General features: G+C 36.8%; 1 protein-coding gene across 2 annotated transcripts; it reads left to right on the top strand.

The window, feature by feature from the left end:
- The first annotated feature begins 15,738 nt into the window (after positions 1-15,738).
- Positions 15,739-18,962, top strand: LOC121315841 (syntaxin-11-like). 2 transcript variants are annotated; one of them, XM_041250331.1, is made up of 2 exons: positions 15,739-15,852; positions 17,182-18,962. In XM_041250331.1, the coding sequence occupies exon 2, from the start codon at positions 17,187-17,189 to the stop codon at positions 18,054-18,056; it is 870 nt and encodes a 289-aa protein (XP_041106265.1). In that variant the 5' UTR covers positions 15,739-15,852; positions 17,182-17,186; the 3' UTR covers positions 18,057-18,962. The 2 variants fall into 2 exon arrangements, with proteins under 2 accessions (XP_041106265.1, XP_041106264.1); XM_041250330.1 differs by having other exon boundaries at positions 15,739-15,856.
- The last annotated feature ends 8,429 nt before the right edge of the window (positions 18,963-27,391 follow it).

Here is a 27,391-nt window from a genome sequence, read left to right as displayed (position 1 = left end):
TTTGTTTTGTTTTGTTTTTTAAATCGGTTGTATAAAATGATAAACTTTTAAAATGATTTGAAAATTTAAAAAAAAAATGAAACTAAAATGAAATTCATGAAAATGTTAGATTACACAGTTGCACTGAGTTTTTAAGGTTATCTTTTAAACTATGAATATTAAAAGTACAAAAAATGTTTTTTTTTTTTTTTTTTTTTTTTTTAATTACACCAAAAGTGTTGTTTCTATTGGTTAAAATATGGTGCAGTTGCTCACATATTTCACATACGTCTCTGATTCTAACTCTGCTTTATCTATGGGTATCAATTCTAATTTGCGCTAATATGGTGTAGCTGACTTTTAAGCAAACTTTCTGGTGCTGTTCATAGTTTCTAAAGTTAATTTCAAAATGTTGTAAACCTTTCATTTTGTTGAAGATAATATTGGTACTGTGCATGCACTAATAAATGGCAAACAGTTACTCTTATTTTTGTTGTCCTGTAAAATTATGAAAATGTGACTTACCCACCTCTGCTTTAGGGATATGGGATAAAGGAAAAAAAGGGGAAGAAGTTTAAGGCCCAAAGCAAGATTAAATTAGGGAAGGGTGGAATAGAAATGACGAGGTTGCATTTAATAAGGCTTCTTATTGGACATTCAGCACTTAAAGAACACTTATATAGGCTTGGAGTGCATGAGAGTAGGTTATGTAGTGTAGTTTCACTTACACTACATTAACACAATGTAGTGTAAATAAAACAGTGGGGTATATGATGGTTGAATGTGTTAGATATAGGGAGATGAGAGAAGGTATTTGGAAAGATTTTAGGGCCTTCAATATTTTGAATAATTTTTTTAGAGATGGTATATGTGATGGAGGTAAAATAGATAAAGGTATTATTGGAAGTATTGGAAAATATTAGAAAAACCAGAAGATTTAAAAATATAAGATAATTTAAATACGTGTTAACAGCAGGTTTAATTGACAAACCTGAACAGTAGGCGACAATACGTTTCGACAAACTTGGTGGCCGTAAACCAAACAGAAGATCGAATCTTGACTGCAAAAAACTGTCTCATTTGATGGTTTAGCCTGGGAATTGCAAATTATGGAAAAGTCAATAAAAGAACACATTTCTATGGGTTCCTTTATTTATCGGTGGGGAAAATACCCAAATGGTTATGCTAGTAGACATCTGCAAATAAGTTTAAGGAGATCTGCAGACAAGTTCATTTTGGAAGGTTAGTAGTAGGGCAAACTCAGTGTGATCGGGTTCACCCCCCAGTCAGGAAAGTGTGTGCTTATAGGGAGTGTAGCAGTTTTGATTGTTGAAATCTAAATACATTTGACCACCCTATTAGTAGTATTGAAGATGGATTTATCAGAAGAAAAAAAATGACTTGTTATTGGCACGTTTTCTCAAAGTCTGATATTTTGTGATGTCAACACAATTTGAATTATGACTGTAGTCTAGATGAAATTGTGGAGCATTCCAGCCTTTATATATCTTAACCTTTATATTAAAAGAAATTATGTTTATAATATATATATATAATTATATATATATATATAATATATATATTATATATATAATCATATATATTATATATATTATATATAAAAGTATCTGTGAGAACTATTTTTGCATCCTTAGCACTTAATTACACACCTAGAATTCACTAATTATCAGTCGACTAGTGTTCAGCGATCTTACAAGGCAACGATTATTATGCAATTTTAAATTTGCAATGTGACACATTTCTGCTGGAGACCGTATTTGTCATGTGCCATACTGTCGCTGCAAAAAATTGTCTCATTTGAAAAGTTGATGGAGACAGTTTTCTGCTCCCTAATGTACTGTAAATGCACTAATTATCAGTACAGTGTTGTCCGATCTTGCAAGACAGTGAATGTTAAACAATTTAAACACTCTAATTGCATGCAGTTTCGTTTTGCTTGAGCCTCTCGCTCTGGTTACGTCGAGCTCGGTGCAGTTTGAGCCTTTCGTCCGCAGCACGTCAGCAGTCAGTCCTGTCTCTCTCATACATGAGTCAGAGTGCCTTAAATGCAGCTGAGTCTACTATTTCATACAGGTGTAAGCACTTAAGCAAACATTTAGAGAGAGGGGTGTGCCGTTAAGTTCATCACACTTCACGTGACATGCACCCCATCCCATTTACAGCAGTTCAGAACAAGCGTTCACCTTAGATCAGTGGTCCTCTGTCGTGCCCGTGGCAGCTGTTATTAAATTATGAGTTTGTGAACACATTTCTGGCGGGTCGTAGCGTGGGAAAATAAATACAGCTTTAAACACGTTTTCCAATAATAGCCTCACAGCAGTCTGATAGCGCTGCTCGCTTATGCTGTGCTTGTACCTACCAACTTTTTTTTTTCCGGAATGGCTTTTGCGATACGATCAACCAATTAAATATCTGCATTGTCTCGCAGTTAGGGGACATAAACTGTGTCTGTTTCACGTACAGGTACTGACAGTAAGTTTAACCAATAGGAAAGTCAAATATCTGCCAACTTTTACGCAGCTGTCCAATCATAAGCAAGCAGAGGCCGTTCACAGTATTTTGCATGATAATTGAAGGCGCCTGAGTAGCCAATGGGAAAGTGAAAGCTCTGAAAGCTGTCCAATCATTCGTAAGCAGAGGCGGGTGTTAATATGCCGGGTTAGCACTGAATTTCGCAGACTGTTATTAAGAAAAATAATACATTTCAGTATTTAGAATTTAATTTTTTATCTCCTATTTTTTTTTATTTCACCAGACAAGGGAAATAACATGGTATATTTAGTTACGAATCCACTTTCTCGGAATAATTGTACTGGAGATGAGTGATCTTTAAAACAGAGTAGTGTTGACAAATGTGTCCAATTGAAACAAAGCGAGACGCTATCTGTACTTTTTTATTTTAGTTTATTCACGGTTATCTGTGTAAACATGCTATTAAAAAAATATTTGCATTGCGTATTTTATGTAAATTATTTAAAGAATAAGCTAAGTACGCACAATTACTACCTGAGACTTGGCCTTATTAGCGTGAGCCAAGAATAACCCACTAAAACTTAAAAATGTATATATACATATGTCGCGAGAAGGCACTGTGTAAGATGAGGACCTATGCAATAGTCAGCGTGCCCGCAAACCTCCAAGTAAGATCAATTTTTGCCCGAGCCAAAATTACTTTGAGGACCACTGCCTTAGATAATGCTGTTTTCTATGTTCCTATGCAGGCCAGGAACATTCTACAGGTAATTGTGATGATGCTCCATTCTAGGTCCCTTGTTGTTTTTCATATATATGCTACCGTTGGGTGACATTATCTGCAGACACACGGAATGAACTTCCATTGCTATGCTGATGATACCCAGCTCTATATATGCCCCTAAAGCCAGGAATTTCTGTTTGGGTGTTATTAGCCACTTGCCTTACAGACATCAAACATTGGATATCACAGAATTTTCTGATGTTGAATTCAGATATAACAGAGGTTATGCTAGTGGGCTCACAGAACCAACTAAAAGAAATGTGGGATTACATGAGCTCGACCCTTGCAGTCTCTCATCAAAACTTAAACTAGAAATTAAGAGTTTGGGGGTCATCTTTGATCCTGATCTCTCATTTGAGACATATTAGGGAAATTGCTAAAGTATCATTTGAGAAATATAGCCAAACTTAGACCAATTATTTCTGTATCTGTTGCTGAGAGACTAATGCATGCTTTTCTTTAATCTAGAAATAATTATGGTAATACACTTTTCTTCTGGTGTCCCAAAACGTGTGGTATCCCACTTGCAGCTTGTTCAGAATACCTCTGCTAGAATTCTGAAGAAAACCAGAAAAAGTGAACATATTACCCCTGTTTTGCCTCTCTGCACTGGCTCCCTGTGCAGTATAGAATTGATTTCAAGATTTTGCTATAGAATGGATTACCACCTAGTTATTTGCAGGAGTTACTGACCTTGTATCTTCCAAACCACGCTCTGAGATCACAGGATGTGGGGCTGCTGGTTATTCCTGTGGTCAACAAAAGCAACACGGGAAGTAGGGCTTTTTCTTGCAGCGCTCCTAAATTATGGAATGCTCTGCCTTCGTTTGTCAGGGAAGCTGGGGCCATTACAGTTTTCAAGTCAAGACTAAACGCACTTTTATGAAATGGCTTTCTTATCTTAGTCTGTTTTAATGTAACTTTTAAAATTGCTGCATTTGTATTGTGTATACTGTTATTTAAATGGTCTAATTATGGCGGTTGTACATGTGACTTGCTATACAAATATATTGTGGTTTGTTCTTTCTGCTATGTACTGTAAGTGCTTTGTGATCTTTTTGTATAAAGAGCGCTATATAAATGCAATAAATAAAATAAATAAATCAAATGAAAGGCTCAGATATAAACAGTCTTTTCCATTATGCATCTGTCTACACACAGCTTTATGTGAATCTTAGAGCCCATCTCTCCATCTTTTATAAATTAGCTAACCTTGTTCAGTCAATATGAAAGATAATGGCAACATTTTAGTGACCTAAATAGTGGCGGATCTAAACGGCATCACCATTAATTATTAAACCTGCTCTTTGGACTTCATTTGTTATATTTTCTGATAACTTGAGATAAACCGATGGAAAATAATATATTGCCATTTATTTTGTCAAAAGTCTCAGCATATGTTTTAAGGCTACAAATTCCAGTTTTTACTGAGGTTGCACTGAGAGAAATAAATATTTTAACAAAGTAAAGCCCTCTGCCTCCCTCCAGTTGTTAATACGTGTACCGAGTTTAATCCTCTGATAGTAATTCATTTAGTAGTTCTATACAGGGCCAGCTCCTGGTCATGCCCTGATCATTGTTTTCCTGTCAGTGGGTGTCCAGATCTATTTTTATGGAAGAGGAAGCAAGATGAATAAAGTCTCAAATTAAGAACCATGCATGCCCTTGGGACTGATGTGTGATATTGTAATGCATTTTAGAGCATCAGATTGAATTCCTTGAAGCAAAGTCAGGTTTTCTTAAGTAACTTTATGTAAAACAGGCTATCCTGTATGAAGCCCTTGCTTCAAAGAGTAAATGGAGTTTGTTGAGTAGAAAGACTTTTTGGCTAATCATTTTGGGGTTGAGTGTTTAAGTTATTGATGTTCAATAGTACTGTGTTTTTACAATCCATTTACAAGTACAAAGATAGAAGGTGCCCACATGACTCGGGATTCCAGAAATTAGATCTGCTGTCTTGTACAGTTTGCTTTCAATTTGTGGCTATGCAGCCTGGTTACAACACTAGGAGCTGTTTTAAAGAATGTTCTGACTTTTTTTTGCAGTTGCCCTCAACCTTTTTATATTTGCAACCATTCTTTGTGGTTATTGCAATTTATCACATACTGTTATATTTTCCTAAGTCGTATTAATGCCTATTCTCCTAAGTTGAGGAGCTGTACTTCAATTCTAGTAACCATAGATACCAGTAGTATAGGCTAGATCAGCCAAAGTCATCACCATCTGTGATCTAACACTGTGGCTCAAGTTTGTTTTAGTTTTGCTGGCAATTCACTGCTGTGGATAAGATGGCTTACTAATATAAAGACACTCTGGCTGATCCACCCCACACTACACAAGTCTGTGGACAGCAACTACAACTGTAGAGTAACTTTTGAACATACCTAGCATTTTAACACAGATTTAGGAAATAAAACACTTCTTTTTTTTTTCTGAGAAATTACCTCTCCAAATGATCAACATCATAGAGGCAAAATTAAAACAGAAAAAATGTAATTTTAAAGCTGTTTATTCTTTAATGATCTACAAAGGGATTCTTCTACTTTCTATATTCCTTGTGAATTGTTCACTAGGTTTGATTCATTTATTAATACAGTATCACTAGAATGTTTTCATAATACAATATATTAGATTGAGGTCAGCACTGTAATTAAAATCTGTTTTAATGTGTCCTATGTGTAATGCAATTTGTACAAGCTCTTTTTTTGTTTAACAGTTTTTGCTGGCCATCCTGTTTCAGTGCACTTGCAAATGTATTTTTATGCATACAGTACTAAATTCAATTACCGGTATGTAGCTCTTTAGTGACCTACAGTGGCTAATGGTGGTTTTGTATAAAACTCTTTTGTACCCTCTTTTAAAACCAGGCTGGACTTCTGTAAACGTACATAAGTTTCCTTGAGAAATTTTAAATTTTTGAAAAGCTTTGACTTCTGTAAAAAATGTTTTATGTGTTTATTTCAAACATTGAACCGGGAACCTGCGCATAGCTTATTTTTATGAGAGGGCTTTTCTTAACTATTTCATAACCCTTTGTATGTGGGCTACAAATCTGTACCAAAAACCGTTCTATTCAATTTGATACTCGCTTTTCTTCATTAGCCGTTTCTGTGAACCTTTGTATGTCCTGTTTTAATTCTCTCCTCATGTACATGGAAGGCTAACCATAACTTTTAAGATTGTATTTTTAGACAGTCATCGGATATTTTTTTTTCCCCCCAAAATAAGGGTTATGCTTTGTTTTATATAATAACCTAAATGTTCCCATAAGCCATTGACAATGTGTTTCTAAATTTAAGATGTCTTGTTTTCCCTAAACTACATCAAGACAAAGACAGCATGAGGAAGTGAATTGAAGGAGAAGGCTGTGTGAAAACGTGGTAGGAAAGCTACCATAAGTTTGCTGCAAAATGTGAACTGCTAAATTGATTAAGCATTTAAGTAGCACTCTACTGAATGTGTATGAATGGCACATGTAGGACATTGTTTAGTAGATGAAGCCAGTTTACAGTCACTTTACTGGTTTTATTTTTTCACATTCCCCAGGTCACAGCAGTATTACGGGGTACAGTCATCCAAAAAGTTACCGTCTCTTATAATGAGGACGAATGATAGTGTTTTTGTTTCCTCATCTGCTTGTGGGTCTGGATTTTGTGCCTTATTGTTGATGTCGGTAGCTGAATGCTGATTAGTTTTGAACAATAGCAGCGGTGGGCCGACTAATCAGATTAACATGAGCAATGACACTGTTGTTAAGAGCACTAGTGAGACGGTAAACAAACCTACTGTAACTATGATGTGATAGGTGTTACAGAAACGTGGTTGTCTGAGAGTGATGGGGACGAATATAATATTTGTGGGTATACACTGTATAGGAAAGACAGGCAGGACAGAAGAGGAGGAGGGGTAGCGCTATACATAAGAAACAGTCTTGAAGCCCAGGTGTTAAACCTGGAAAAAGAAAATAAAACCGAATCAATATGGGTCAGAATAACAGACAAAAATTCAAAGGGCATAATAATAGGAACATGCTATAGACCGCCAGATTCAGACGGTGAGCACAATAATCTGTTATACAATGACATTAGAAATGCGTGTAGCAAAGGAGAAGCCATACTAATGGGGGATTTCAACTTCCCCCAAATAAAATGGGAAAACCCGGTGGGTAGCGCGAAGGATGAAATAGAAATGGTGGAAATGACAATTGACTGCTTCCCAACACAATTTGTCAAGGCACCAACTAGAGGGGAGGCATGCCTTGATTTAGTCTTTTCAAATAACGAAGATAGAATAACTAAAACAGAGGTCAGAGAACCACTGGCAAACTCAGACCACAACATGGTCTCATTTGAAGTGTTTTTTAAATCCCCAAAAGTAATGACTAAAGCTAAGGTTTACAATTTTAGAAAAGCAAACTATGAAGGTATGAAACGGAGACTAACAGAAGTAGATTGGAGTAAAATAGAGAAAGGAAGGATGGTTGTTTTTCAAAAATGTAGTACTAGAGGCGCAAAACAATTATATCCCTAAAGTAGACAAATCTAAATGTAAAACTACATTGCCAAAATGGTTTAATAGATCAATTAAAAAAAAAATATTCAGCGAAAAAAGGCACTTTACAGAGCATTAAAAAAGGACCAAAAAGAAAGTACGCAGAAAGAGTACACAGAACTGCAAACGCAAGTCAAAAAGGAAGTTAGAAAGGCCAAGAGAGAAATAGAAATGAACATTGCTAAGGGAGCTAAAACCAATTCCAAAATGTTTTTCCAATATTACAACAGCAAGCGAACATTCAAAGAGGAGGTTAAATGTTTAAGAGATACAAATGGCAAAATCGTAGATGAAGAAAAAAAAATAGCAAATATATTAAATGATTACTTTTCACAAGTTTTTACAAAGGAAGATACTGACAACATGCCCCACATGTCATCCAGTTCCTATCCAGTTTTAAATAACTTTAGCATAACTGAGGCAGAAGTGTTAAAGGGACTAGGAGCTCTTAAAATAAACAAATCCCCTGGGCCGGATGAGATCCTCCCAGTAGTACTCAAAGAAATGAAAGAAGTAATTTACAAACCACTAACCAAGATCATGCAGCAGTCTCTTGACACAGGGGTGGTACCGACAGACTGGAAAATTGCAAACGTAATACCGATCCACAAAAAGGGAAACAAAACTGAACCAGGTAACTACAGACCAGTAAGCCTGACTTCTATTATATGCAAACTTATGGAAACTATAATAAGATCCAAAATGGAAAATTACCTATATGGTAACAGGGTCCTGGGAGACAGTCAACATGGTTTTAGGAAAGGGAGATCGTGTCTTACTAACTTGCTTGATTTTTTTGAGGATGCAACATCGATAATGGATAATTGCAAAGCATATGACATGGTTTATTTAGATTTCCAGAAAGCTTTTGACAAAGTCCCGCACAAAAGATTAATTCTCAAACTGAACGCAGTTGGGATTCAAGGAAACGCATGTACATGGATTAGGGAGTGGTTAACATGTAGAAAACAGAAAGTACTGATTAGAGGAGAAACCTCAGAATGGAGTGAGGTAATCAGTGGTGTACCACAGGGATCAGTATTAGGTCCTCTGCTATTCCTAATCTACATTAATGATTTAGATTCTGGTATAGTAAGCAAACTTGTTAAATTTGCAGACGACACAAAAGTAGGAGGAGTGGCAAACACTGTTGCAGCAGCAAAGGTCATTCAAAATGATCTAGACAAGATTCAGAACTGGGCAGACACATGGCAAATGACATTTAACAGAGAAAAGTGTAAGGTACTGCACGCAGGAAATAAAAATGTACATTATAAATATCATATGGGAGATACTGAAATTGGAGAAGGAATCTATGAAAAAGACCTAGGAGTTTTTGTTGACTCAGAAATGTCTTCATCTAGACAATGTGGGGAAGCTATAAAAAAAAGGCTAACAAGATGCTCAGATACATTGTGAAAAGTGTTGAATTTAAATCAAGGGAAGTAATGTTAAAACTGTACACTGCACTAGTAAGACCTCATCTTGAATATTGTGTGCAGTTCTGGTCACCTCGCTATAAAAAAGATATTGCTGCTCTAGAAAGAGTGCAAAGAAGAGCGACCAGAATTATTCCGGGCTTAAAAGGCATGTCATATGCAGACAGGCTAAAAGAATTGAATCTGTTCAGTCTTGAACAAAGAAGACTACGTGGCGACCTAATTCAAGCATTCAAAATTCTAAAAGGTATTGACAGTGTCGACCCAAGGGACTTTTTCAGCCTGAAAAAAGAAACAAGGACCAGGGGTCACAAATGGAGTTTAGACAAAGGGGCATTCAGAACAGAAAATAGGAGGCACTTTTTTACACAGAGAATTGTGAGGTCTGGAATCAACTCCCCAGTAATGTTTGTTGAAGCTGACACCCTGGGATCCTTCAAGAAGCTGCTTGATGAGATTTTGGGATCAATAAGCTACTAACAACCAAATGAGCAAGATGGGCCGAATGGCCTCCTCTCGTTTGTAAACTTTCTTATGTTCTTATGGACACTGATTTATTTGTTTTTGTTCCCAGCCTCTGTCCATTACACCCACTGTCCCTCCTCCACTATCCTCCAGCTTCAGTGTGGTGAAGAGCATAAAATCAACCCATTTTAATAAAATATTGGGTGTTAAATTTAACGTCTTGTGTTAAAAGGATACTTTAGACAAAGGAGGCTAAACTGTATTATATCTTGGTTTCTCAATATAAGGTATCTTTTACAAATTTGTCTGATAATTTGGCTCGCTGAACAAGTCTGGCGGTATGACTTCATCTCAGTGTTCAGAAACAATTCTTGCAAAGGCAGCTTATCAAATAGCTTTCATAAAGCAGACTTACTGTGTGTATGTATACATTCTCTCTTAGGATGCCTAGTTATGTGTTGCTGTTTCGGTTTAAAAAACCATAGATGGTTTCCAAATTAAAGGATATATACACACACGCACAACATTTTGACCCTTTGTTCTCAAGGTAATAACAACAATTTCATAAGCAAATAGGAAATAGGTGGGGCTGGATGGGTCTCTGGACTGGATTAGTAATGGGATATGAAGTCTTTCACCTAGAGATTACATCTAATATCGCCTTTCAAAACAAAATCCGTCCCCAACAAACAATGCTGACCTTTTGTTCAACTTATACATTCCTGTTTAAACTGTTATCTGCCATTCTATCTTCTACTTTTTAGTTTTAGTTTTTTTTTCTTAGATTCACATCCTTAAACCTAAGGAAACAGCTAATGAACAGCATTACTATACAAGTGAAAGATCATACTTAAATTGTGCGGAATCTGCAACATTTGCACAATTCATGTATGATCCTTTATAGGGCTGGGACATATGAGGTTCGGTTTTTAATTTAATTTAAATTTATTTATTTTCCACTAAAACCATGTGCTTTAGAATGCATAAGAGCCTGATAGACTTGCAGCCATCAACTTTTACATACATTTTGGTGTATTTTTAAAGTTCAGCTTGGGCAGAGCTACAGGAATGTTTGGAGAGTTCAATACTGTGAGTGACTGCACACTGTGTGTTGCTAAATTTGAAATGTTCCTGCACGTAACTCCTTTTTGCTAAATGAGGTTAGCATATAAAAGGAGTTGTAATGGTGGTAAAGGTTGTATTTTAAACTAGAAATTAGAATGTCGCTCATTGCCGAGTCTGACCTAAGAGGGGTAATAATTAGGGTTTTAAAAAGATTGTATTTCCTTTCATCATAACATCATCCTTACAATTCCCTTGTCATTGTGTTAAGGTTTTTTTGGTTGAAGCCAGTTCATTGTAATCGCACTATAAATTGCTCACTACCTGAGCAGCAGTAGAACCACACTGAACTTCATACTCACTCTGTTGCACATAAGATTCTATGTGGTTTCCCAATACTTGGTGCACAGCAAGTGGGTGTACAGTGTGGTGGAAGAATACATGGATTGCCAATGAGAAAGGCTTTTATTTTATTTATTTATTTAACTTGGGCGTGCACCTTTTTAATTGGCTACTTTTCTGCACCAACCTTTGCAAGCATTTGCATTAGTACAAAAGTAGTAAGGCATTCATTTAATTCTGATACACCTTGGTACAATTTGCATGCCTGATCATGATCTGTACAATCTTGTCCACAGAGACTGCACATTGCACAGTTAATGACAGAGGCCTGCCCACAACTTTACATAGGAAACCTTAGACCGATGCTTTCATTTCCTTTTGACACAAACTATCTTTCCCCTGTCTGTAAATGACCTGTAGTATCGGATGGTATGCAGTAAAGCTTCAAAACAAATTGACACATTGACCCAGTAACATCACCATTTCTCTGTTCCTTTTTATAGTACTGCTCTTTACTTTTCAAACCGGGGAAAAACTGTGAAACTTCAAACTGATAATGATGCAATGCCTTGCTCAAGCAATGTTTCCTCGATTGATTTTTCACATCCATGTTTTGTGAAGCAAAAGACTTAAGGGGCACCAACTGGAAGGAGGTTACAACCAAAATCTTCTCGGAGATTGGCGTCCACATTTACATGAACAACCTTGCTGGGGATTTGTAACAACTGCTGTTAAAGGTAATGTATATATAAAAAATCTCTCTCCCAAAACCATTAAAAAAATGTTATGTAAAACTTAATAGCTATAGCTACAGGGCACATACTGGATGGTGAAATTGCCTTCCTTTCCAGTGTAACATGCTCAACTTTATCTTGGGTTTTACCCACACAGAAAATATGTCAACTCCTCTTCCACAGGTCGTAATATATTGTAACCCTAATACTGTGTTTCTGTTGTAAACATTTTTGGTTTTACGTTGAAACCATTCTACAGAACCTTCCGTTGCTTGCTTTGTAAGAAGTTAAACATGTTTAAGATCCCAGAGAAAGCCCTTTGGGTACTATAAAGGGTCTATAAAGAACACCCAATGCAGGACCTGGTTTACTAAGCTAGTCCAGAACTCATTTTGTGTGCTCCTTTTTTTATTCTTTTGCCATGACATGCAGAAGTGAGTTGGTGTTTTACAAATACATTTTTTTGGGGGCTTTGAAATGAACATGGTTAAGCCATTTGAAATTTAAACAGACTTGCTGATCCTCTTGCTGTCATTATTTTTAAACAACAACAGTACAGTGTTAATATTGTGTTGCCTGGTGATGGACAGCAAGGGTGTGTACGGCACTGCACAATTCAAGTTCAAACAAGATCTCATCTTTTTATGACGCACTTTACAGTATGGTGTTAAGTTGGTTGGCAGAGAAATCACAAAATGCTTGGTTATTAAAGATGAATTGTGAAGTAAATTGCTGCCTGTTGTGTTTATTTGAAGTACAGTTGATTTAAAGTTCAATAAAGCCGTGTCTGTAAAAAATCTGATAGACCTATTCAATGATTCTTTGAATAATTGCCTCGACTGCAGTAACAAAATGCAGTAGGCACTATTATCTAAACTTCCCTGGATGCACACATTTTGTTTTACGATTCAGGTGTCTTGGATAATCGGGGTTGCACGGAATATTTTCAATGCATAAGGAGACATGACATTTGTTTGATAACACTATGTAACACAATTTTTGTTCCTGGGTAGTAAGTGTTATTTCCTAATTGCTTATGCCTCAAAAGTATAGAAAATGGTTATTCCCCACAGACTTTGCTTTTGTGACCAGGACAGTGATATTTCAAAATATCACTATTTCCAATGGGAAAACGGGCAAATGCGTGTCTTTTCATTCACATTTAATAGGCCATGTTGACAAAGCATTTACACTAGAGTAGTTTACATTGATCTTACAAGGGCATTGATGTTTCAAAGCTTCAGAGTAATACCACTGTCAGAACTCATGGACCTCAGACATTTCTTCCAATAGTTTTATAACATTAGCAATTTATTTTTCCTTTTATGCAAAAAGTTTCAAATGTTGATTCATGAAAGAACAATGTTGTACAGCTCAGAATTTCATGTTTCATTCTTGCCCCCAAAAGGTTTGATGGAAGTATCTGGGTGGGGGGAGGGAGTCGCAATGAAGCATGGCTAATGGGTATTACTTATGGGTCCATTCCTTTAGCTCACAGTGTATAATTAAAATCTCTCAGTGAAAATATTATCTCTTCTAGCTTTTCTAATGGCCTCTAGGGCTTGCTTTACTTGATGATTACTTTAGCTGCAAAATGTTCACTATTTAATGTTTTGTAACTAGTACTTTAGGAATAAAATTATTATTTTTCTTTCAGAAAACTTGACCTACAAGTTTAAAAATAGACTGTTGGGCTAATCCAGTTACTCCAGTTTCGATGCCACGCTTCAATAGTTAGTTAGAAAGATGCAATGGGGGTTGCCCCAGAGACTAAATGTAGATCCTATTAAAATCAAGATCCTATGATGCAGTGTCACAAAACCCTGTGTGACATTTTCCAAGGTTATCGTTACAGTACATGTTATTGAATTGAATGAACTATTCATACTAAAATACTCTGGTGGATGAGAAAGGCTTCACCTTCTGTTAAACCAGATCGTCCAAGATTATTGCTTGCTAGCAAACTTCTTAACCAAGGTACCATGGGTCACGCAATTCTGCAGTTTTATTTCGTTTTTACTAAAAAGGGTAAATAGCATATTGGAGAAAATAAGACCTTGATAGCTGTGGTCCAGAGTCACTCCATACTTCCTTGTTAACTGTGACCATAAACCCTTATAGCTAGTTTCACAGACCCTGATTAGCGCTAATGTTGGTCTACCTAATGTAAAGTATTGTAAGATTAGAAGTGGTCAGGGTCTGTGAAACCAACTATTTAGAGTTTTAAAACGGCAAAGATATTGGTGAATCAAATAAGGAACTGAATGTGGAATCAGATTTCAGAATGTCATGCCACGTAAGTTCATACAAAATAACATTTTCAAACGGTACCAATAATGGAAGAATTATTCAGATGAGTCGCAGCAAGTACGGCAGATATACCCACAACAAAATCAGATATTTATGTATTGAATGATGAAACCCAATATAAACAACGGGAACAAGAAATACGCTGTCACAAAGATGGATCAGTTCTTCTTGTTCAAACACCGCTGTTTAAATTATTAAACTGGGCCTGCCCTGGTGTTTTACATTTCAAAGACAAAAAATAATTGCAGGGACTCTCATGCTGTCATTGGTTTTCATAACCATCTTAAAAAATGCCCCTGGATTATTGATCTAAACCAGTGGTTTTCAGTCCCGGTCCTCAGGGACCCCTACATCTTCTGGTTTTCATTCCAACTGAGCTTTCAGTTACTTAACTAAACCCTTAATTGAACTAATAATTAGCTTAATTGGGCCTTTTTAATTGATTTCTGCTTTTAATCAATTGGAGATTTCAACTGGACTATAAAATGTTAACTTAATCTGCAACTATTTTAGGAGTTGATAATAATTTAAAAAGGCCTAATTATGCTGGTCATTAATTCAATTAAGGGTTTAGTGAAGTGACTGAGAGATCAGATGGAATGAAAAGCAGAAGATACAGGGGTCCTCCAGGACCAGGGTTGAAAACCACTGATCTATACTCTGGCAGTATTTAAAACTCTTACTACAATACAAGGAATTTTGTACAGACTAATTCACTGATGTTTAGTAATTTAACAAGTATACACAAGGGATCGCTCTATCTTGATAATAAGATTCTAGATAGAATTATCACTGACAATCTGGACAAAAAGGTTAAAAGTTTACTGAATTTAGTTTTCCAAAAATAAACATCATTGGAATATAAAGTATGCAATGACACTTCTGGCTGGGAGCCACATTAAACCATGGTGGAAGAGTATTGTGTGGTGTTTTGCAGTCAGGGGACGTTAAAGGTGTCCACAACAGGAAAATTAAATTTGCCACAGATATTTAGATTTTCAAAGCAGGCAAACTAAAAAGTAGGTTGCAAAGTGTTTGATCTGGACCACATTTGGTGGACTACTAGATAGGAACACATTAGTGGCCAACACTTTCTATCCATTTCAAAATATAAATCTTAGTGCAAAAATCTTTTCACTCCTCTTCTTTTTTTTTTTGTAACTATCAGTTTTTTTTATTTATTTTAATCTTGTCAAAAAATGCATAATGAACCAAAAGCTTATCTTGTAAACTGAGATATCATAACGCTGTTAATGATAACCAGTTGGAAAACACGGTTTCACAATGATTTTCACCCACTTGCATGAATAAACTTGCATATTTCTGGATCGGAAGTATGTTTCACTTCCCTTTTCTCAGAGTAGCGATCAACATAACAGTTGAGGTTCTTATTGGCAGTCGCAACTGGCAGTTTCAGTATCTTCATGGCTGACAAGCAATACATTGAAAGATAATTGATTCAGTTTCTATCTGCCAAACTATACGCAGAAGTCAGGACTCGCAGCTTGGGTTACACAATACATAACTCCACCCACAGTGTATGAGCAGGGCGCTGTTAAAGAGAGTTCCTACCCTGACGTCAATTAATCCAGTGCTTGGGAGGTGAAGTGTAGAGCAGTTGAGGATGGAATGCTGAGTTTGTCTTCGCACAGATTGTTATAAAAGTGTTCTGCTGATCAGTGTACAGTTCATGGCAGGTATTTTTTATTTTTTATATTCTTTAAAGTTCCAAGTACGCTTTATAGTTTAAGTAGGTAACACTGTTAAATCGTTAGCACCTGCAGTCGTTTCTCGCATGATCTCAGCGAGTTAATGTGTGCTGTAATCTGTTTATGCGATAATTCTAACAGGAGAAAAAAATAATTTATTATTATTATTATTATTATTATTATTTTATCAACAGTATTAACTAATTCTGAGTATATTCAGAAGAAACGGGTATATTCAGTAGAAAATAAATTGAGGTAATTACCCTAATAACCCCATGTGGTTGTGTAGGTTTCAAATTCTTGTATTTCAAGAAAGCTTTCAGTACGAATATGCGGGCTCTGGGAAATCCGCACCTCTTCTTGTAGAGATTTATACTCATCACTTTAAGGGGGTGTTAATGGTGCACCTGCTGTATAATACATATATTAACATATGCATTCTCTGAAAAACCCGCAAAGATTTACCATTACAAAAAACTGAGTAAATAGAAATGTAATTGTCAGTTGCCTCTTCAACACTTAATCACTTAAACGATTTCAAGTGAAACTTGAAAGGTCAAGTGAAAGATTTATTTTTATTTTTTCTTGTAGATAACTAGTTGAGTTTTTGTTTTTCTCGCTGTCAATTCCAGTTGCACAGAAATCCACAACACAAAAAAAACCGGTTGAATTAAAACATGACTTCCTCGTTTTGGCATGTATGGCATTAAGGAAATAATCACGTTACACGAAGATACGAATTGGTGTGCAGTCGTATATTTTGCATTAAGACTGTGTAGAGAATATTTTGCATGTATTTTTACGACTGATCCTTCTTGAGAGTGTTCTCCATCTTGTTTTGTCATGGTTGTATTTTTAGAAATTGAATCATGCAATTAATTGTCGCTTTGAAACCAACCCATCCCTTTGTTGGGCTGAATTTGTTTAAATGCCAGCCTTTATGTGGGGGAGTGCACAGGTGTGTATTTTCATTAAAAATAATGTCTTGCTGAACAGGCACAAGATCTGAACATAGTATTTTTAAGGCATACCTCTGTCAATAAATTATAATTATGTGCATTTAGATTTTACTATATTTTGGTTGTATGCATAAGGATTACAATTAAATTAAGGAATAATATTAAAATGCCTCCCTGAGGGCTACGAGTATGATCTGAATAAGGGGATACACTCTTTTGGATGATGAAACCATTGTTTCTAAGGGTTTACAGTAAGAGCCATTTATAGACTTAAATCCCAGATTAGCACAATTTGAGAAAGCTGTGTTTTTTTGAGGGGGTGAAATATAACATCTTTGCCATCTTCAATTGCAGGGAAAATGAAAGACCGATTTAATGATCTGTTGGAGATCTCCAAGAATTCCTCTCTGGAGAAATGTCCAGATGAAGTGGACGATAATGTGGAGGTGGTGCAAGAGACCATCGTCTTCGATGAGGACCACATCTTGGAAGAAGTGTATAAAGAGGTGCAGTCAGTGCGCCGGGAGAATGAGATGCTCAGAGTGGACATCAAAAGGATGGGCAAGCAGAACAACCGCTTCCTGACTTCTATGCGGCGCATTAGTAGTATCAAGCGAGACTCCAGCGCCGTTGCCCGGGATATCAAGACCAGGGGGGAAGGCATCTACAAGCGGCTCCAGAAGATGGAAGCCTTTAGTAAGGATACAGAGGCCAGGTATGGTGTCAACTCTGCTCTGTCACGCATAGTGCGGGCACAGCACCTTTCCCTATTGCGCGGCTTCCGAGATGCTATGTTTGAATACAACGAGGCTGAGATGCTACAACGGGAGAACTGCAAGACCCGTATCCAGAGGCAGCTGGAGATCATGGGCAAGGATATCTCGGGGGAACAAATCGAAGACATGATCGAGAATGGCAAGTGGGATGTCTTCTCTGGAAACCTGCTGACGGATGGCAAGGTGGCCCGCTCAGCCCTTAACGAAATAGAGAACAGGCACAAAGAGCTGCTGGAGCTGGAGAGCCGCGTCAGGGATGTTCACGACTTGTTCCTGCAGATGGCCTTGTTGGTGGAGGAACAAGGAGACAGGCTGAACAACATTGAGACCAACGTATTGGAAACAGTGAATTACTTGGGGGAGGCCAGGACTCAGATCAAGAAAGCTGTGGAGTACAGGAAAAAGAACCCTTGTAGGAAGCTATTCTGCTGCTGTTTCCCTTGCTGTCAGTGAGTGAATGGTCTGTGGATTTTGTTTTTCTACATGAGGGTACCCCCATATCTAGTGGTGACTTAAAGTGGGCACAACAAAGAATGTGTATTGCTGTGCACTCCTACCAGGAATCCTGTAAAAAGGGGAAGCTGTATCAAAACCGGAAGTATGTTCATTGTTTGGTGGTTCTGTGCAATGGTACTGACAAAGGGGCAACAGAAAGTGTTTAAATGTGTTCATAGTAATGTTAACAGACTACTAACAAAATCTGAATGATAATACAGTAAAGTGCACTTAGTTGCTTGGAACTTATTTCTAGACTGAAAGCTACAAAGGAACCTGTTAAACTCTGTTTCTTCAGATTACTACGTTTGTTGTGATTTCCAGTAGTGAGCTCTAGAAATGTTTATCTGCCTTTCCGTGCCATGTAAATGGTTTCATGTGTGTCATTCAGAAGTAATATTTAATATGCAATTATTTACTGTACTATACATAGTAGGACCTTTGGCATCCAGATGCATTTCTAACTACAGGAAGTCAACTGTAGAAAGGTCTTTAATAACGTCCTGCTTTTTTAACACTGTACTTTCATAAATGTAAAGCTAATTAATTTTTTTCAGACAAATAAAAGCAGCATAAAGTTAACAACTAAAAAAAAAAAAAAGTAGTTGATATTTTGAAGATGAACTTGCTTGTGAGAAAACAGTACAAAAATTGATCCCTGATGGGGAAAATCCATATCCATTTGATAGCATGGCTCATTGATACAAAAAAGGGGTTCAAAGGACAATTTTCTCTGAATGTTTGACTTGTTTAATACATTTTAAATGTGCATTTTGTAAATATGCAATTGTGTTAAATGTTTGCAAGGTTTTATGTTTATCCCAGACCCTGAAAAAAAGGTAATTTAATAAAATTAGTTTCTGATGTGTTTGCCCACTCATCTAGTGTTTGTTAAAAATAAGGGAGTTATGAGTTGGTTCCCAGCTCCTCCCAGAACTACATTTTGATGGCCCTTGGAGGAAGCGGTAGTGACCAGCCAGTGCAAAATATAGAGTCTTCAAATGACCTGAGCAAGTTAAACCTAAACACATATAATTCAGCCAGTGTAGTATCCTTTTTAGCAATCTGTTCCTGTCACATAATGCAGTGTCAGAAGAGACAACCAATGGCTTTGATAGACAGTACTACAGACATTGGGCATACGAAGCAGCAGGGAAAACAGGTATGATGCTGTACAAGTAGGATGGAGCATGTTAGATTATCTTATAAAACCATAGCGATGATTCCCAAAGAAGGTTCTGACTGCAGCTATAATCTCAATCATTTTGAATATTACTGGATTGCTCCTGGCTTGGACTCAAACCCTTTAAATGAATAATAAAAAAAAAAACCCTGCATTTTATTGTTATTATTTTATTGTTTTATTCTTACATATTGTTATTATGCGTGACAGCAGGTAACAAATAAAACAAAAGCAGTGTGGGTGTGTGTGAGAGAGAAACTGAGAGTTTCTTTCCAAATTATTATTACCTGATTTTTTTTTTTTTTAGCCTTCTAAGGGATTACTATCACTATTTAAGTTTAAAAGGTTACAGATAATGAATAATTGCATAAATCTTACCTCCTGTGCACGTGCATTCGATATGTATTCCTCACATGCAGTATTGACAGTACCTTAAAAGAGAAGAGAAAGTAACCAGGGTGTTTTAGTCCTTTACAGTCATTGAATTTGAAAGTGTATTTTTGACATAATAACATGTTAAATTCCTCAGATTTTCAGGTTTTCTTTACTGGGCATTTGAGGGCATATATTTGTTTTGACTTTGGCATTGTTTAGATCAACCTGTACATCGCCAGGAGAAGCGACAGTTAGCGCTTTTTACAGCATTGGGAATCGACCAGGATTACACTGACTACGTGGTTATCCTCGGATTACCTATATATATATATAATATATATATATATATATATATATATATATATATATATATATATACACACAATACATACACACACGGTTGATGCAGTCCAGGACGATTCTGTGTTATGGTGAAGTGCTGCAAAAAATTCAGCTGCAGTTTAACCCAGTTGGGTAATGATCAAGCCCTACCCTCAAGTGTAGTTAGTTTTAATAAGTAGGGAGTCTGCAGCACTTTTATTAGCCTTGATGAAGTTTAATCCCATGGTGATGCCAAGCTGGGAAACAAGACTTGTCACTTTTGCCCCCCAAAGCTGTAACAGGAAACATTTTTGAATATTTTGAATGAGGTAGGAGTCCCAAAACATCAACAAAAAAAACCTGCTGAACTATTCAAAGGAATAAGAGACTATACACTCTCGCCCTGAAATAGAAAAGCACAGGTGATTTGTTTTTCTTTAACCTGGTTAAGTGTCTAGTATTCTTCTACTACACACAGTTGTGAGGAGGGTGGTACTAGATAGAAACAGGAATTTTGTGTTCTCTGCATTGTTGGTGATCTCTTGATAGGAGTTGTCAGAACACAGGCAGTCTAAAATATCCAAATAGACAAACTGGTACAATCTACTGTTCTTGTCTTGTCATAGTAGGGAAACGCAGAGATGCTGTTTCCTATCATGATGTCATCAGATATCAAAGTACACTTTTTTAACCTCCACATTAGGAGGACTTGCTAGCAAGTGCAAACACAGATCAAATTAGAGGTAATTATGCAAAACATTGGTATGGACCCAACATTTTGAGGTCATTATAGTCCCGCCCACCTTTTTTTTTTTTAACTGACTAAATAACAGTTACTGATAATGCCTACTAATGTACATACTTGGCTAACCCTTCTGATAGCTTTGGATAACTGGACCCTTTTCTAAATGATGACAGAAATACATGCGTGTACAGGAAATGAGTCACAATGAGACACCTCCAAAATTACCACAAAGCTACAGTGCTCAGAATGTGGGCTGTGTTTTTACAGTAAACACATGCAGTGAGCTTGCACTCCTAGAACTGGCAATTACTAGAACCCCATATCATTAAAGTAGCCAACACAAAAGTCCAGCCCCCCCACACACACACTTTGGATTTTGAATTACTGAGCATGTCTGTCACACAAAATGTTCATGTTAAACGTGCTGCTGTTTGCTCTGTTTCAATAGTACACTGTATATTCTTCCAGACACTGTGTCTTCAGGAGCAATCCTCCAGTTGACAAAGGATATGCTGCTAAGAATGTCTAAAAATAATTTTGCAACAACACAGTTGACTTCTACTGGGGTAAAACCAAGTAAAAACTTGATAACAGTAAGCAGAGAGAACATTGTAAAGGTCAATGTGGTATATTTAATTGATCATAACCAGTACTGAATCTAAATATGGCCATTGTTAATATGGGGCACTTGTGCTCTGAGTCTCCTAGTGTACAGCACACTGTTGCTTATTCCACTCATCTGAGGCCACACGCAGCGCATATTAAGGATTTGTTCATAGTCCTAATCGGAATTTGTACCATGCTAAAAATGTCTCGTCTAGCATTTCTTGTGTGTTTTTGATAACTTCCATTTTATAATTCATACACATCAGTAATAAAGCTGTAAGAGAAAGAAATAGACAAAGTTGTAAATGTGTTTTGTAACATTATGCTCTTAAAGATTTAAGAGTAGTTTGTGATGACCTGCACTGTACTATGCATGCACAGGTCACCGTTTGCAGTAATACAGTTTATATCATAGCGTGATTGTGATTGCTAAGTGTGCCTCCATTCCAAAAGCAAAAATGAATAAATACAGCCCACACTAATACACTTTTAAAATGTGACTAAAGAACATGCTAGCCTAATAGCCACAGTGATTAGGCTACATCCCTACAGTAACTGCCAGTTTTATACAGAAGCCAGACAAATACTGACAAAAAAAGACAAGCTGCTTTGCTTGTCTGCTTAAAATGTCATTTATGATAAGCATATACATGCAATTGGAAGAGCCTGTTTTTTAATTTATTGCTTTCATTCACCTTATCTCAAAAGCTACTTGTTTATATATATATATATATATATATATATATATATACACATACACTGAGTGTACAAACCATAAGGAACACCTGCTCTTTCCATGAAATAGACTGACGAGGTGAATACAGGGGAAAGCTATGATCCCTTATTGATGTAACCTGTTAAATCCACTTCAATCAGTGTAGATGAAGGGGAGAAAGGTTAAAGAAGGATTTTTAAGCCTTGACACCATTGAGACATGGATTGTGTATGTGTGCCATTCACAGGGTAAATGGGCAAGACAAAAGATTTAAGTGCCTTTGAACGGGGCATGGTGGGGGTGCCAGGCGCGCCAGTTTGAGAGTGTCAAGAACTGCAGACGGTCAGAGCAACAGACGGTCTACAGTTAGTCCCAGAAAGACCCATAAAAGAATGCACAACTCGTCGTACCTTGACACGAATGGGGTATGGCAGCCAATGACCTAACAAAGTTCCACTTCTTTCAGAAAAACACAAGAAAATGTGGTTGCAGTGGGCTAAGGAATGAAAACACTGGACACTGGATGATTGGAAAAACATTGCCTGGTCTGATAAATCCCGGTTCCTGCTGTTACACGCTGATGTGGAGGACTAGGGTATGGATAAAACCACATGAGTACATGCATCCTTCATGCCGCGTGTCAACATAGCAGGCTGCTGGTGGTGGTGCGATGGTGTGGGGTGTGTTTTCATGGCACACATTGGTCCCTTTGATAAAAGTGGAGCAAAGTTTGAATGCCACAGGAGATCTGAACATCATTGCCAATCAGGTGCATCCCTTCATGGCAGCAGTGTATCCATCTGCTAATGGATTTTTTCAGAAGGATAATGCCCCATGCTACAAGACTAGGATTGTCCAGGAATGGTTCCACGAATATGACAGTGAATTCAGCTTACTGCAGTGGCCTGCCCAGTCACCAGATCTTAATCCAATTGAGCATCAGTGGGATGAGATGGAATGAGCTATTCGTAGAGATCCACTACCAGCCAACTTGACACAACTGTGGGAAGCATTGGAGTCAACATGGGCCATCATCCCTGTGGAATGCTTTCGACACCTTGTAGAGTCCATGCCCCAACGAATTGAGGCTGTTCTGAGGGCAAAATGGGGGTATATATATATATATATATATATATATATATATATATATATATATATATAAAAGTGTGTGTGCCTAGCTCAACTGGCTGTAGCAACTATGCTCCATACACTATAAAAAAACAGACTACATAAACCCGTGAACTGGTCACACCAAACAGACAATCAGATTCCAATCCGCATTTTCAATGTTAAGACCTTTATTGAGCCACAAACGCAGAGATGTAAATGTGCTTTTGTTCACTAATAAGCCTGGGGACAGTACAAGGACACTTTTACTGCAATTACGAAAGAGGAACCAGGGACTCAGTACTGTGGTGTTGATAAGATCAGATAAAAAAAATGACAGCCCGATATGCTCTTCTTGTTCCGTTGCTCAATGTAAACCACACCTCACAGCTCTTCTTAACAAACAGCATAGCTTCTCGGCCAAGCTGTGGAATCAGCATTGACAGTTTTCTTTTTGAGCCAACATGTATTTCCGGTTTTATTTGTTATTTTTATTTTATGTATGTTATAGAAAGTGTTCCATAAAATATATTTTGACAGTACTGAAGCATACACAACCATGTTCCATCATGTATGTGCCTGCACCACATAACATGATAATTTACGATCTTGTCAGAAACAATAGATAGGAAATAATCGCAACGAATATTTTAATCCAGAAAAGTTATCAATTACACCTTAAAGGGGATTAAAAGGTTATTTTGACAATTCCTAACCATCTCTTAAAAGAAAAGAAAAAACGTTGTGTTCTTCTGTATTTGCTTATCAGTGAGATTTATATTTAGTTTCTTTTCTTTATGTGTATCACACCTACATACAAAAATGTATGATAAGTCATACTTGCTAATGTGCTGCTGGAGTTAAATATATAAACAACTTCAAACTGACATAGAGAATGTGTCTATTTCTAAATGTATGCCCCAACCCCCTCCTTCCAGAGAAGTGGTAATGGGCAAACACTTTTGCTTTTTGTCCCGTCAATAAATCCCAGTTTGCCATATTTGGTCAATGGCGGGTGGTTTGTTGACCAGTGTCAGAAGAATCAATAAATTCCCATTACCAAAACATGTGATTGATTCAAGTTTATGTTTGGAAATTCAAAATTGTTAAAAGTGGCAAATTAAGAAATAAAGCCTACAAAAAAAAACAGTTACAGCTGAATTTAAGAAAACCACAGTAAACATGCTTTGGTTTTAAATATTTTTAAAAAGTCATATTTTGTGTGATTAGATTTGATTGAGCGAAAGTTTTGCATCATCCTATACAATTAACACGTTTTGCTTCATAAAGTCGAATGAATCCTGTTGAATAATATTATGTTATCATATTGAATTACATTTCACTTTGTAGTTTTCCATATACTCTAGCATGACATGCTGTTATGGCTTCCGGCAGACTTTTGCTATTTTGTAGTTTCTTTGATTAAAAGAGGTTAAATAAAATATCTAATAAATAGGTTAAAATATATATAATATGGTCTTCATATATATATATATATATATATATATATATATATATATATATATATATATATATATAATTAAGATGTCGCAATCCTAAAATCTAGGCGATTCAAAACTTTGGCATAGCAGTAAGGAACTGTAAAGCTCTCGTACTCTTTGTCTTGTCACATCAATCCAAAAGCTAAAATATACTAAGCAAACTAATTTAGAACTGTTACTGCTGGTAAATTTTGACATATGAAATATATATACTATATATATAAAAAAGTATATTTTTGAACTGGACTAGACAAGCTGTCTGGTGTCAAAGGGCCTAAAAAGGGACAGTCCTAATAAATAACGGAGGGTTGTCAGGTTTGCTGCAGAATGTACAAACAGAGGACAGCTGCGACGTCTTACATGTTTGTCATTTAAATCATGTAGAATAGAAGAGGCACTACATGTGTCATATGTCTTCCAGGTTGAAACATGCGCTAACTGATTGTCTAAAGGATCCTAAGCAGTCTATAATCTCATATATAATATATATATATATTATATATTCGATAGTTTTATATATATATATTGTGTGTGTGTATATATATATATATATATATATATATATATATATATATATATATATATATATATATATATATATATATATATATATATATATAATATATATATATATATATATCTAAGTGTGGAGGCAAGGGAGGCAGTGCCTCCTGAAAATTTCAAAGTAAAAAAATTCAATAAAATAATAATTATATATATACATGCAACAGAGGAGATCTGTACTGACTGTTTGGCGCATGTGTGGTTCTGCAGAAAGAGGGCAGCAGCCTCGTAAGATCCGCTTGTCAGTCATGGCGATGACATGGAGAGGTGGGGAAGAGGGTGTGTTGGCTTTCCCGCTCTCTGAGTGGCTGAGAGACTGGCCATGTGGGATTACTCAGCCCATAAGTACTGCACTTTGCTATGCATTGGGTTGGTCTAACAGGGGATAACCCGTGACGCTTGTTGGAAGACATCAGTGTAAATAAAGATCAGCCAGGAACGCCAGTGGTTGAAGAGAGGACAAACCCACCTTAAACAAATAAAATAAGAATTAAAATAAAGTATTACATACCCGAGGGGACGTGTGTAGATATACAGGGAACTCTGGCCACCCCAGCGTATACAGAATAGCCAAGCATAGGACGGAGACCCGAGCTGACTGGCATAGCGGCAGTGGGGGCACTTCGTAAGCAGCACTTTTGTTTTGTAGTTTTATTACTGTGTTTTATTTTCCCTTTCCATTTCACTTTTGGTTTTCATTATCATTTTTGAGCACCTGCGAGTGCGCCAACACGAACCTCCATACATACCTGTGTTGGTAATCCTGTGGTCCTGATTACTGTTGCTGGTATACAGCCACAGTCAACAGCACCCTCTGAGGACTAAATTAAATCTAAAAGAAAATAAATAAAACTGGGCACCTGTGCATTGTTTTCAAGTACCATCTTCTGTCTCCCCTGGCAGTGAATACCCATCACCCTATATATATATATATATATATTATATATATATATATATATATACACACACACTGTTGTGCAGCATTTTGCAGCATTTTCACCACGTTCGAGAAAACTCATAGACAAGCTCTTTTTAGTTATTGAGCCAGTAGCTCAATGTATTAATTTATGTTACGGACAATACTGGTTTCTTGTCTGGGCCTCGTTCCGGATCCGGCCTATGATTAGAAGCAGTCTTCTACGGCAGCAAGTTTGTGGGTGGTGACAAAAAAAAAAAAAAAAAAAAGTTAAGTAAGAAATCTACATTATGTGTGAAGCACTGCTCAGGTGATGTTTAGCACTAAGGTAAATGGCATTGCACTGCAGAATCCCATCCAAACACGCTCTTTTGCATGGTGTGGAGTGATTATAGTAAATTGCATTTGTTCTGTCTATTATGCCATTCTATAGAGAAAACTGCTTTATGGTTGACTTATGTCATCCATAACAGAGACGCAAAGTTTCAAAGACTGATAGACAATCATGGATTTTCACTGTCAGAACAAGTTCATAATTTAAACATATGAAGACACTATTAACACAGGTGAAGCTTGCGAAAGTGCACCCAGTGAGATAGTGCATACCCTGCCAGTCACGTGATCAAATATATCACACGCACAGAACGTCACACGGTTATGTATGTGTGTCACAAGGATGACAGCGCATTTACTAACAAAATAAAAAGGTTGAACAAACCAAAAGGCGCGGTGGCCAAAACAAATCGAAAAACTAACAAACGGTGGACGTACCCCAAAGCAAGCATCGTGCGAGTCCTCCCGTGATATATATATTTTTTTCCCTTTGTCTCCACGCCGGTTCTCCACTCACGAACACACTAACCCCGAATGAGTGTAAAGCGCATCTACATATACAGTTGTGCCAGGATTCAATTACTAATTAATCATTCACTTGATTCCCAGCGCGTGAACTAATTTGTACACTCCCTGGGGTCACATAATAATACACATTTTATCTGCACATAAAGTGATTGTGCAATCCCTGTGCCTAAACATATATTACAACACCCATGCTACATAACCAAATTTGTATACCATGCACCTGTTACTGTTGTTTTTGAACGGCTTTTGCCATTCAAATTTAATTATCTCTTTGTATGTGAATATCTCATGCATGTCCGTTCTTAAGTGTTACTAAATATTTGAATGAAATACCCATACGGTGTTTCAGCTACAGAAAAAATAAAAATGAATAAGTTATAAGTATTTGCTTCTTCAAC

This window comes from Polyodon spathula, chromosome 5, assembly GCF_017654505.1.
Source record: "Polyodon spathula isolate WHYD16114869_AA chromosome 5, ASM1765450v1, whole genome shotgun sequence".
NCBI classification, from domain to species: domain Eukaryota; kingdom Metazoa; phylum Chordata; class Actinopteri; order Acipenseriformes; family Polyodontidae; genus Polyodon; species Polyodon spathula.
This window is presented reverse-complemented; position numbering and strand designations above follow the sequence as displayed.